Source organism: Brachyhypopomus gauderio, chromosome 17 (assembly GCF_052324685.1).
Source record: "Brachyhypopomus gauderio isolate BG-103 chromosome 17, BGAUD_0.2, whole genome shotgun sequence".
In the NCBI taxonomy this organism is placed as follows: Eukaryota; Metazoa; Chordata; class Actinopteri; order Gymnotiformes; family Hypopomidae; genus Brachyhypopomus; species Brachyhypopomus gauderio.
The window spans coordinates 18,277,919-18,290,418 of record NC_135227.1 but is presented as its reverse complement, the minus strand read 5'-3'; the positions used below and the strand labels follow the sequence as shown (position 1 = coordinate 18,290,418).

Genomic DNA, 12,500 nt, shown 5'->3' with positions numbered 1-12,500 from the left:
GGATGGTATACTAGCATAAAATAAGTTTGTTTTCATAAAATATTGTCAATGTCATGAACTACTCACTATTAATAGAGATACACTGTTAAAAGCCTCCATAAAGAATTTCACTATCTATTCCTCATCTAGGCAAATGCACTTGCATAGTCTTATAACACTTATAACCCCCCCCCCGGCCCCCCCCCCCCCCGCCCCCCCGCCTGGCACTCACCAAACGCCTGTATGCACGCGTCCAGAAGCATCTCCAACGGTGCCGCCTTCCCCAGCGGAAACGAGCCCATGACACGCAGACCCGACTGACCCTCCCGGGGGGGTCTAACTCCGTGCCATCAGACAGCTGAGCCCCTCCCCTGCTCCGTCCTCCGTGCCCCTCCCTCCTGATGTGGGGGGGCCGCCAGACACACGACTAGCCGTTCTCACTCAGCGCTGTGGAAGAGAAAAACACTTTAGATGGTCTTCATCTCAAACTGTCCAAAACGTTTTTGTGGGAAACATTTGCACCACAGTATTTGGATTCTTACTGTAGAAACACAGCACTTTTCATTGTGTGTGTGTGTGTGTGTGTGTGTGTGTGTACGTGTGTGTGTGTGTGTGTGTGTGTGTATACATGTGTGTGTGTTTGTGTGTGTGTATGTATGTGTACGTGTGTGTGTATGTGTGTGTATGTGTGTGTACGTGTGTGTACGTGTGTGTGTTTATATGTGTGTATGTGTATGTCTGTGTACGTGTGTGTATGTGTGTGTGTACACGTGTGTGTGTGTGTATGTGTGTGTACGTGTGTGTGTACGTGTGTGTGTATGTGTGTGTGTGTACGTGTGTGTGTGTGTGTATGTGTGTGTACGTGTGTGTGTGTGTGTGTGTACGTGTGTGTGTGTGTGTGTGTGTGATGCAAGCCCCAGCCCTCTGATGCATGCTCTCTGTAATGAACTCCTGCAACAACGTTTCCTCTATATGCTTCACCCTTCCTCCACCCTTCACCCACCCCCCTGTCCTCCACCAGGCAGGTGATGGGAGTTTGCGTGGGCTATCTGGTGGGCCTGACTGAGCCCAGCACCCCTGTGCAGACGGCCCGCTGCTGTTCTGGCCCACGGTGGTGATACAGACGCAGTGGGGTAATCTTTCACGTGCAAACACCATCATCGCTTTCTTGTGAACTGTTGGTCGGAGTCAAAATGGAGCGGAGGCCAAATCAGGGCATAAAATGGTGTGTTTTCTGTATTTATTGGAGGTTCCGTCAAAGTATTACAGCTTTTACTGATGCCTCAATGTGTTCTACAAAAACCCTCCCACCCTAACCCTAGAATACTGTGCACAAAATCATGCCAACAGCTCAAAACATCTTACCTTCACAAATATGACATCACAGTTTATATTATTTGTCAAACCAAAATAACAAAGTAAGTGGAAAATTGCACATGGCGGGTGAGTTTTTTCCACTGTCTCCGTGTGCTGTGAACAACAGATAACACGACTCATACTGCCTCAGTGGGCCCAACAGAACCAGAGGATCAGGTGCAGAATCTGAATCCAGGTGTGAATTTCTATTATAGAGCAAACCCGACTTATGTAGGTCTTCAGATCATTAGTGTGCTGTCAAGCAACTCTCCCAGAAGAGAAGAATGACCGTTCTAGACATGTTTTGGGCTGGTATGAAGCTGGTTTGATCTGATTGTCGATTGTTAAGTCACCTTTTCCTATTTCTACAGTGGTTGCCTAAGTTAGATTATTATCTCCCTTTTCACATAACTGGTGTCCCAAGTACATAAACAAGCACTCGTAGAGAAGAGCCACTCTGTTAACTGGTTGTTGGTGAATGTTACTTAGACCAGGTTGCTGTAAGGAAAAAAAACCCTGAGCAGAAGTCAAGGGAGAACAGTAGTTCTAAAAATACCACACGTTTCAGCTATTAAAAAAACATGCATGCTTCCGCCATTAGAAACAGCACACGGCCTGCAGTTCCAGTGAACAGACAGGGGGCCGTGTGCTGGCTGTCCACTCTGTTTCTGCTTTACCACAGAAACTCCTGCAGCAGCAAAAGACAGAAGCTCTCGTGCTCCTCGGAGCCCCTGATCATGGTGTCATCAAGTGACCTGCTACCGTGTCAATAAAACCTTCCCTGGATGAAAATGATGAAAAAATAAGGAAATCTGTGTGCGCATTGGTCATTAACGTCAGGTGGTAAATGACACGACAGTCAAAATCAATCTTTCTTAGGCGAGGGCAAATTATTGGCAAGTGTGAAAACAAATAAATCAAATGACAATCCAGTTATCCAAAATTCCAATTTTCTGTGACCTTTAGGAACATATTCATGGGAACTCCAGCCACGTATGACCTGAACTCTGACCAGTGTGTGATGCCAGAGACGAGTAGCAAACGCACTTCAGCAAAAGCACGAACCCAGCTCAACGAACCCAGCGATGACATCACAAACACCATCACCATGGAGCTCTGTTCTGTTGCCATAGATTCAATGGAACGTTCTCCTCAACTCAACTGTTAAGGATCAGAGATGTTCAGACAATCTGGACCGACCTGTGTTCCATTTCCTCATGTTTCCTACCAGCAAAGTCCAGCGCTCAAGTGGAAGAGGGAAAGATGCTATTCTTACCTACTCTTCCTTGGATTGAAATCAGGCATGCTTCCTAGATCACGCCGAAAAACCTCTCTCTGTTGAAGAAATGGATGCGTTCCTGTAGACATGTCCTTATGGTATTGGCTGCTTAGCAGATATGTCAGACAGTAATTTTCGGGACATTAATCAGGACTGTGTGCATGTGACCGCGTCCTGACCTTTTCACGCATGATGAAGATGTAATGGACTGCCCTGTTAAAGCACTATATGCACATCTTTTTGTGCACATCAACATAGTTCCAGGTGGTAAGCAAGATTAAGTTCCAATTAAATGGTTCGCAGAAGATCAGAGGACACCTGCCCAAGCACAATCTATCCATATAGAAACTGACACATGCACACACACATGCACGCACACACACACGTGCACAGGCATGCAGTCAGTATACTGTTCAAGCCACATAGCTCTATTTTTAAAATGCAGACATGACGGACATTATGTTTCACAGGTCTGCAGGCCGTGTAACGATGGTGATGGTGAAGTCATGGTGAAGTCAAATAAGCCCGTTGCAGAGTAACTGCACTTAACCAGCTGTTGTGCAACCAGAATAAATGAGTAAATGGCCTTTTCTCAGGTCAAATTCAAAGCAATACAACAAAATAATAGAAATGCCTCACTTTAAGACTTTAACACTTTAGGACTTTAACACCGAACTCACAATTATAATTACATCAAGTACAAATTCAAAGCCATCTAGCTGGATAACTCCACACATGCCACTAGCAGGGGCCTCAGGTGTGATCACGGCTCCGTAGGCTTGTACACCTGGGGATGTTTCGACAGGAAACATTACATGCTGCTAAACAAAGTCAAACACCTCCCTCATCACCAGATCTGAACATCCAGTGAACCTCTGGATGAGAAGTTCTCTACCACAAGGATCTTTAGAGAAACTCACACCTCACTCTTCGTCCACCTGTTAGTCATGTGTGATGAGGCAAGGCTCTAAATTAATGCAATTATATTGTAAAATGTAATTCTATATATGTATTTATGAATTGCATCTAGTGCAAATGTATGTAAGATATTAAGATATCCTACGTACCTGCAAAACCCTTCTATTTTAGTCTATAATGAATTGTATCACATAAAGTGTTATTAGTTGAATTTAGTTAAATTGCTTATGGAAACCATTGTCTTGATTAATTTTGGTCAACGAATTAAGCACTACGCACAACTAAATTATGCACAACTGAAATTATGCACAACTGAAATTACACAAAGGTCATGTTCCAGTCAGACACTCCCTTTACAGCTATGAAGCAACACTTTGAAATGAAACCACATGAAGCTTTGTTAAGTACTGAAGTACTGAAGGGGAAAAAACATTTCTTCAGTTATGAATTTGGAACAACAGTACTACAGTTTTCCTTGTAGTATTAAGTGAGCCTCAGTCTCTGATCTGTCTAACAAACATGGAGAATTTGCTGCACAGAGTGAACCGCTCACAGAATCTGAAGTACCTCCACAAAAGAAGCACTTGAGTATAGATCATGTGTCAGTTAAAGCCCATGACATGGCCAGGGACGTTTCTGTTTAGCTGCATGATCAGAAACGAGACCAGAAATGCATAACTGAAACGGAATGGCTTTATCTCTCTTAATATATCGAACAAAGCTCACCTAGAACTCAACTAAAGGTCACTTATTTACACAAGACAATAAATCAAGCAGCACTGGGTGCCTCAAAATACAGTAGAACATAACTCGACCGCCTCAGTGCTCCACATATTCGGAGTTTGTCTCGGGGCCCGAACAAAACTTCAGAATCCGACCCGACTCATGTGACTCATGTAAACAAAATACAGTTCGTGTTTCTAGTTTGCGTTAGTTGGCGTTGTTGTTCAATGGGTTTTAAACCATTTTGAGGCTGTGCTCGAAGCTTTTGCTGAATTTTAGTTTTTTTTGTGGTTTTTGTACAGTTTTAGACAAAAAACATGGGTCCCAAGAAATACATCGCAGAAAAGCAGAAGAGGAAAACGGTAAGAACAACGATATTGTTGAAAAAGGCGATCATAGAGAAGTATGAAAAAGACATTCGTGTGACAGACTTAGCATTGGAATACAACTTGATAGTTGAGAACGTATTAATCCGTTTTCAGTTATTTCTTATGGGGAAAATTGATTCGTAACTCGACTGCATCACTTCCGGAACTAATTAGCGCTGAGTTCCGGGTTCTAGTGTACAGTAATGGGCTTGTTAGGGAATCATTTAGTAAGTTAAGTGTTTGTTCAGGTTGTGACGACAGGTCAGGCAGGCGGAAGCTAAACAGGCCCGAGAGGCAGAGCGCAGAAATGGACGGAGCTTACTGCACACCTCCAACACACATCAAAGAGACGGTGTGTGTGCTCCACCTCCTTTGCAGGCCAGTGTCCACCTGCCACACACACCTGCAGTACACACTCATCAGGACAACATAATGTTTCAGTAGCTGAACCCTCAGTTTACAATGGGGCTGGGGGGTTGGAGAAGAGAGAGACAGCGAGAGAGAGAGAGAGAGAGAGAGAGAGAGAGAGAGAGAGAGAGAGAGAGAGAGAGAGAGAGAAGGGGAGAGGGAGAGATAGAGGGAGAGAGAGGGGGAGAGAAAGAGATAGAGTGAAAGAAGGGGAGAGAGAGAGGGAGTATGAGAGGGAGAGAGAGACAGAGAGAGAGAGAGAGCGGGGGGGGAGAGGGAGAGAGAGAGGGAGAGATACAGGGAGAGATAGAGGGAGAGGGGGTGAGAGAGGGGGAAAAGAGAGGAGGAGAGAAAGAGAGGGAGAGAGAGGGAGATTTCTTTTGCCGTAAGAAAAAACAGTGTGAAACAACTATGGGAGTCACACAACTAAAGATTATATGTAGTCTTTGGTCAAACCAAACTATTCAATTGATACACTGACATTTGTTTTTTTACAAAAGCTGATTCCTTACCGTCTACACCTCCAGACATTGTGGTGTGTGTGCATGATTTGTAAGGCGTTCCTCTGAGACCACTGTGCTGCAGACTGTCCTCCTCTGTCACAGTTGAAGCTGACCGATGCCACCCAAATGTCCCAACAGCCTGTTTCTAAACACCAGCCCACCACGCAGACACATGGCCCATATGACGCTGCCCAGCCAATAGAGGAGGAACAGAGAAGAGAAGTGAGAGAGATCTAGAGGAGGAGGAGTCTCAGGAGGAGGAGGAGGAGTCTCAGAGCACAGCAGAGGGGTTGGGGTGGGGGGTGGAGCCCAGACAGAAGATGTCACTCAGTGCTGTCTTGGAACCTTTTTTAATAATAAGGAGATGTCTGTCCTCTTTACTGGGGAGAAATGGGAAAGAAATAGAGTGAGAGAGGGAGAAAGAGAACGAGAGAAAAAAGATTTTAAAAAGACTAAATGAGACAAAAAGAAAGGACGTGTAGGGAACCGATGAAGCAGGAGACGCCTGCTACATCTGTACGAGTGTGTGCACACGGCCGTGAGAGTGAAAAGACAAGCCTGCAGCTACTTCAAAAGGTCGTTGAGGTCATGCGTGAAAGCACGTGGTAGGCAGTTATTCGGTGCTGTGGTACGTCGCACACAGGCCATCTGGGAATGCCTAAACATCTTCAGTCAGTGGGGACTATGGCTTCCTCTAAGTTCTGGGTGAGAATGGGTTCAGGTCTTTTTTTTTTTTTTTTTACTTATAAATTTCACATAATCCCACAAATGCAAAAGAGTTTAGTGAATAATTAAATTACCTCTTTTTTTCTATCAGATAGTGATCTAGTGGCATAAATTGTGGTGTAAACACTGATTCACACTGATCAGCTCACAGGCACCTGCAGATGAAACCAGACTCCGTTCTAGCCATCATCCCTGGAGTTTGGAAATACATCACTATTGAAAACATTGGAGCAGCTGTTTAGATTAACATAGGTGATTAGCTGCAGGTGTTGTTGTTAAGAATAGCTCCGCAAAACTGAGTCTAGCCTTCTCCAGTGCAACTTAAAAGAACATTTTATGTTTGTGACTCCACTACCAGTTACACTTATTAATCCACAACTGGCTGTAAGTGTTAAGAAGCTAAATGTTTAGAAATACCTTATAGTCTTCATGAACTAAAATAAAAAACCACGAAAAGGAAGGAAGGATCAAAGTCAAAACAGTGATGTTGTGCTTCATTTATAACACTGTTCTAAGCAACTAAATTTGTTCCTCATTAGAAAGCAGCTTATTTTTGTACCCTATGTTCAGATGAATATCAGATGTGCTAGATGTGTGTTAGTAGAAGGTAAGCTAGTTTAGTCCACAAAATCCAACATCAAAAATTAAAGTTACACATTATTAAAACTGTTTCCTATATTTGATAATGATAGCGGACCACAACCTTGACAATAAATTCAGTAGACTAATCAGAACTTTTCCACCTGTCCACCTGACCTGTCTCACCTGGCCTATCCTCCTGGGCTGTACCAGCTGGCCTGTCCAATTTCAGAACCCCAAAGGAAGATGTGGTTGGTATTCACATTTTTATAAACTACATACATTATACACATTTTTTTTTTACATTTACATTTTTTTTTTACATTCACCTGTTTCCCATCAAACAAGTGAAAACTACCACTTGTGAAGATGGGGAAATGGAAATTAAAAAAATGTGAACCTCTCTTTTAAGTTAAACTGTGAATATCTCCTTTAAGTAACACTGTGAACCTCTCCTTTAAGTAACACTGTGAACCTCTCCTTTAAGTAACACTGTGAATATCTCCTTTAAGTAACACTGTGAACCTCTCCTTTAAACAAGTTAAAATGATGAGCCTCTCATTTAAGCAAACTTTATGATACAACTTTATTAGAGATGCACTTCTTATTAGAGATGCACTTCTAGGGCACAGGCTGGAGAAACCAAGAACATTCCAAACTTAATATTCAAGATGTTTCCAACATCTCACAGGACTAGAAATCTATGTCTCAAAATAAAATGCAAGTTTGCATTGTTAGGTTCTCACAGTTAGGTTTTCAAGTTAAGTATGTACAGTTATGTTTGCAGAGTTAGGTTTGCACAGTTAAATTTGCAGTTAGGTCCTCACAGTTAGGTTTTCACAGTTAGGTTCTCACAGTTTGGTCCTCACAGTTTGGTCCTCACAGTTTGGTCCTCACAGTTTGGTCCACAGTTTGCACAGTTAGGTTTTCAAGTTAGGTTTGCACAGTTAAGTATGCACAGTTTGCACAGTTAGGTCCTCATAGTTAGGTTCTCACAGTTAGGTTTGCAGTTAAGTTTCACTATTAGGTCCTCACAGTTAGGTTTGCATAATTAGGTCCTCACATTAAGGTCCTCACAGTTAAGTTTGCACAGTTAGATCCTCACAGTTAAGTTTGCACAGTTAGGTCCTCACAGTTAAGTTTGCACAGTTAGGTCTGCACAGTTAAGTTTGCACAGTTAGGTCCTCACAGTTAGGTTTGCACAGTTAGGTCCTCACAGTTAGGTTTTCACAGTTAGGTTCTCACAGTTTGGTCCTCACAGTTTGGTCCTCACAGTTTGGTCCTCACAGTTTGGTCCACAGTTTGCACAGTTAGGTTTTCAAGTTAGGTTTGCACAGTTAAGTATGCACAGTTTGCACAGTTAGGTCCTCATAGTTAGGTTCTCACAGTTAGGTTTGCAGTTAAGTTTCACTATTAGGTCCTCACAGTTAGGTTTGCATAATTAGGTCCTCACATTAAGGTCCTCACAGTTAAGTTTGCACAGTTAGATCCTCACAGTTAAGTTTGCACAGTTAGGTCCTCACAGTTAAGTTTGCACAGTTAGGTCTGCACAGTTAAGTTTGCACAGTTAGGTCCTCACAGTTAGGTTTGCACAGTTAGGTCCTCACAGTTAGGTTTGCACAGTTAGGTCCTCACAGTTTTTTATATAAATTAAATACTATATAGACACTCTAATTGTCCTACATACTATACATAACCTATATACTCTAATTGTCATGCATTTACATTTTGGAAATATTCAGGTGCTTTAAATAATTAATTAAGTTGAATTATCAAGAGGAATTACAATAAGTTCCCCTGTATCTGTTGTAGCCGTGTATCTGCGGTCGTGTTTAATAAATGTCTCTCAGCCTCCCCTCCTTTGCACTGTGACATTAAGATAAAACTATGCACTCTAAAGTGGTAATATTACCATTTAGATTCATGACCCAATATATTTAAGGTCACCACCCGAACCAAATTCACAAGCCTGAACAATAGCTCATGATGTCATAAAGAGTTCAGTAATGAAGTGAAAAAAGAAAAAAAAAAGGAACCTGTATCAAAGGTCTCACACTGGTCTCACACTAGTCTCCCGCTGGTCTCACACTGGTCTCAGCTACTCAGGCTATTTGAATGCCTGAGACTACAGTGTATCCATCGTTCCTCTCAGCACACTGGCAGTGTTGAACATGTTGAACATAAACTCAACTTTCATGGAGATGATCCTCCTGCATGACCACTCTGATGTAGAACACAGTTGTGTGTAACCTGTCACAGGTTCAAGTGTTGAGCCAACTGTGAGATTATGCTGGTTTGATGCTGTGATAAACTGAAAGATGCAACAGATGCAGTAAAGAGACAGAGCAACAAAGGATCGCCCTCCTTCACATGGCTGTGCTGAATGAAATGTGTGTCTCCTGCTCTGTTCTCACACATTTACACACATGGTTAAGCTCTCACACGCACGCAGACACACAAACACAAAAAAAGGCTCTCCTCTCAGCCACGATGCAATTACAGTTCTCTTATTCCTCTTGTTCTCTCTCACGCTCACCCCCCACTGTAAGATCTCTCCACTGTTTCTCTCCTTCGATAGGTCCTTCGCCTCGCTCCTCATTAGTGTGTCCACGCAGAAGCAGGGATTGTTTGTCCAAATGGCACGTCCACTTCCGCCTATTCTTTCTCAGTGTGCGTTTCCTGCCTGTGTCGTAGCGTTTCCTTGTCCCTGACTAAAAATAGCTCCTGGCAGCAAGGTGAACTCAATGCAGCACACAGGAAACATGTCAGTGTGTGTAACCAGGAGAGGAGGGTGGCCACTCTTTCATCCTGTTAAACATTTGTTTCTGTGTTTGTGTGTGAGAAAGATAGTGAGAGAGAGAGAGAGAGAGAGAGAGAGAGAGAGAGACTTGGGGCACCATCCATGAGGTTAGTGTAGTCTGTACATGTAGAGTTGTCTGTGTGTGAGGGAGAGAGTGAGAGAGAGAGAGTATGTGAGGGAGAGAGGGAGAGAAAAGTGAGAGAGGGAAAGTGAGGGAGAGTGAGGGAAAGAGAGTGAAGAAGAGTGTGAGGGAGAGAGAGTGAGAGAGAGAATGAGGGAAAGAGTCAGGGAGAGAGTGTGAGGGAGAGAGTGTGAAGTAGAGAGAGTGAGAGAAAGAGTGAGGGAGAGAGAGTGTGAGGGAGAGAGAGGGAAAGAGTGTGAGGGAGAGAGAGTGAGGGAAAGAGAGTGAGGGAGAGAGAGTGAGGGAAAGAGAGTGAGGGAGAGAGAATTGAGGAGGGAGAGTCAGGGAGAGAGTGACGGAGAGAAAGTGTGAGGGAGAGTGAGGGGAAGAGAGAGAGAGTGAGAGTGAGGGAGGTGGGCAGATAGATGTGTGTGATTAGAAAGCAGATGTTATCCACAGTCATCTCAATCTCAGCTCTCCACCTTTCCACGTTTCTCATTCTTCCCCCTCTGTGTTTTTAAAGCTAAAAGCAGGTTGTTGTCGTACCCAGCGGGTGATGAACAGGATGTGGAAGAAAAGCACCCGTGCAGAATCTTTATTCTCTGCAGAATCACATGGTTTCCTCCTCTTTTCTAAAGAAAGAGAATGATGCAAACTCATACACGGTCACAACAAGCAACTTCACCCTAACCTGACCCTCGTGGAGTAGCACAACAATGCCACATACATCAACCTTTCGACACAACAATAGCATACACACTGCAGCTCCACCTACAACAATGGCAGAGTCCACATTTAGAGCTGCCTTTGTTTCAGCGATGTGTCAGTCAAAACAAGCACTGAGTCTGTCCACTATGACTTCACTAAGCAGGAACTCCGAACGTCTGATCTAGAACCACAATAAACCCCAGACCCCTGCTCCGGACTGGGTTTGGAGGGGCATCCCCAATTGGTTTCTCTGCTGACGAAAGTGAGAAAAAGTGTCCTCTGAGAAAAAAAAATCTGTTCTCTGAAGCCCCACACACCATCTCCTTTCTGCGATACATATCCACGCAAAATTAATCACCCTCCCCCCAAACTACAAATCTCCCTCAGACTAGCCCGCCCCGAACAGCAAGACTGCCTTCGGCCGCCCATGAGAAAGGTACGGCGTTTAGAGCTACGTGCATCTCACCTATGCAACGTGTGTTGCAGTTAGCGTGAGCACGGAGGCAGGAAGCTCTCTGAGCCGAGACCACACGTCTGTGCACACTTCTCCGGCTGAAGCGCTCACAGGCTGAAGCACTCACAGGCTGAAGTGACATTGCCAATTCAAGAGAAGCATACACCTGATATGTCACAAGGTTGCTCACTAATTCTTCCTCTCAGAAGTCTGCAGACACCTAGCTTATCAAAGTGGGGTTTTTTTTTAATTTTTTTATAAATGAGCAGATATTCTTTGTCAGTTTGCAATTCTTAACATAAACATAGATAAAGTCCAGACAGGTGTGCAAAAAAATATTTGTAGCAATAATTAAAAGTTAATTTAACTTGTAAATGTAAAAATACCCTCATTTGTGGCTATAACTGCTGCCCAAGTCTGCTAGATATCCCTCAGCAATGCTCAGAAGACATTTGCCATGTGTATTTCTGACTATAGTTATACTGTGTACTTAATATACTAGTAACAAGCAGATATGTGCTTAATATACCAGTAACAAGCAGATATATGTACTTAATATACTAGTAAACAGCTGATATATGTACTTAATATACTAGTGAACAAGCAGATATATGTACTTAATATACTAGTGAACAGCTGATATATGTACTTAATAAACTAGTAAACAGCTGATATATGTACTTAAAATACTAGTAATTAGCTGATATATGTACTTAATATACTAGTGAACAGCTGATATATGTACTTAATATACTAGTAATCAGCTGATATATGTACTTAATATACTAGTGAACAGCTGATATATGTACTTAATATACTAGTAATTAGCTGATATATGTACTTAATATACTAGTGAACAGCTGATATATGTACTTAATATATTAGTGAACAGCTGATGTACTTAATATACTAGTATAAACAGCTTATACATGTAATTAATATACTAGTAAACAGCTGATATATGTAATTAATATACTAGTAAACAGCTGATATATGTACTTAATATACTAGTAAACAGCTGATATATGTACTTAATATACTAGTAAACAGCTGATATATGTACTTAATATACTAGTAAACAGCTGATATATGTAATTAATATACTAGTAAACAGCTGATATATGTAATTAATATACTAGTAAACAGCTGTCTTGTTGTCTCTGTCGCCGTCCAGCACCTCTGCCCATCTTAACCGCAGCGGTCAGGGTCTTTATAAGGGGACAGGCAGACCACGTCTACAGCAGCAGAAACAGTGACGTGTTTGACTCCTGTCATACTGTTTACAGTCACTCCAGCACGACACTTACAACCATGCTACCACCATGACAGAACAACTGTGCGTTAAGACACAATCGCTTTTATTTCTCAGCTATATTGCACATGGCAGGCACATGTCCTAATCTGTGAACATAGCATAACAAACATACTGTGACACTGGAGTATTTTTAGTAGGGTACATAGAACTGAGAGTGAACTGGTGGAAAATAAGATCAAATAAAGAAGAGCTATCTCTAAATAAGATGATGATGAAGGTCTGGAGAAACATATGATACAGTGCTGGTGTATATCCAGTCACTA

The 12,500-nt window shown here is 42.6% G+C and overlaps 1 protein-coding gene across 1 annotated transcript in view; it reads right to left on the bottom strand.

The window, feature by feature from the left end:
* rasgrp3 (RAS guanyl releasing protein 3 (calcium and DAG-regulated)) overlaps window positions 1–9,557 on the bottom strand; it is a 26,898-nt gene extending 17,341 nt beyond the window's left edge. Inside the window, 2 exon segments of the mRNA XM_076978631.1 lie at window positions 212–426; window positions 9,376–9,557. Coding sequence (XP_076834746.1) covers window positions 212–281 — 70 coding nt within the window. The 5' untranslated portion in view covers window positions 282–426; window positions 9,376–9,557.
* Window positions 9,558–12,500: the final 2,943 nt, after the last annotated feature.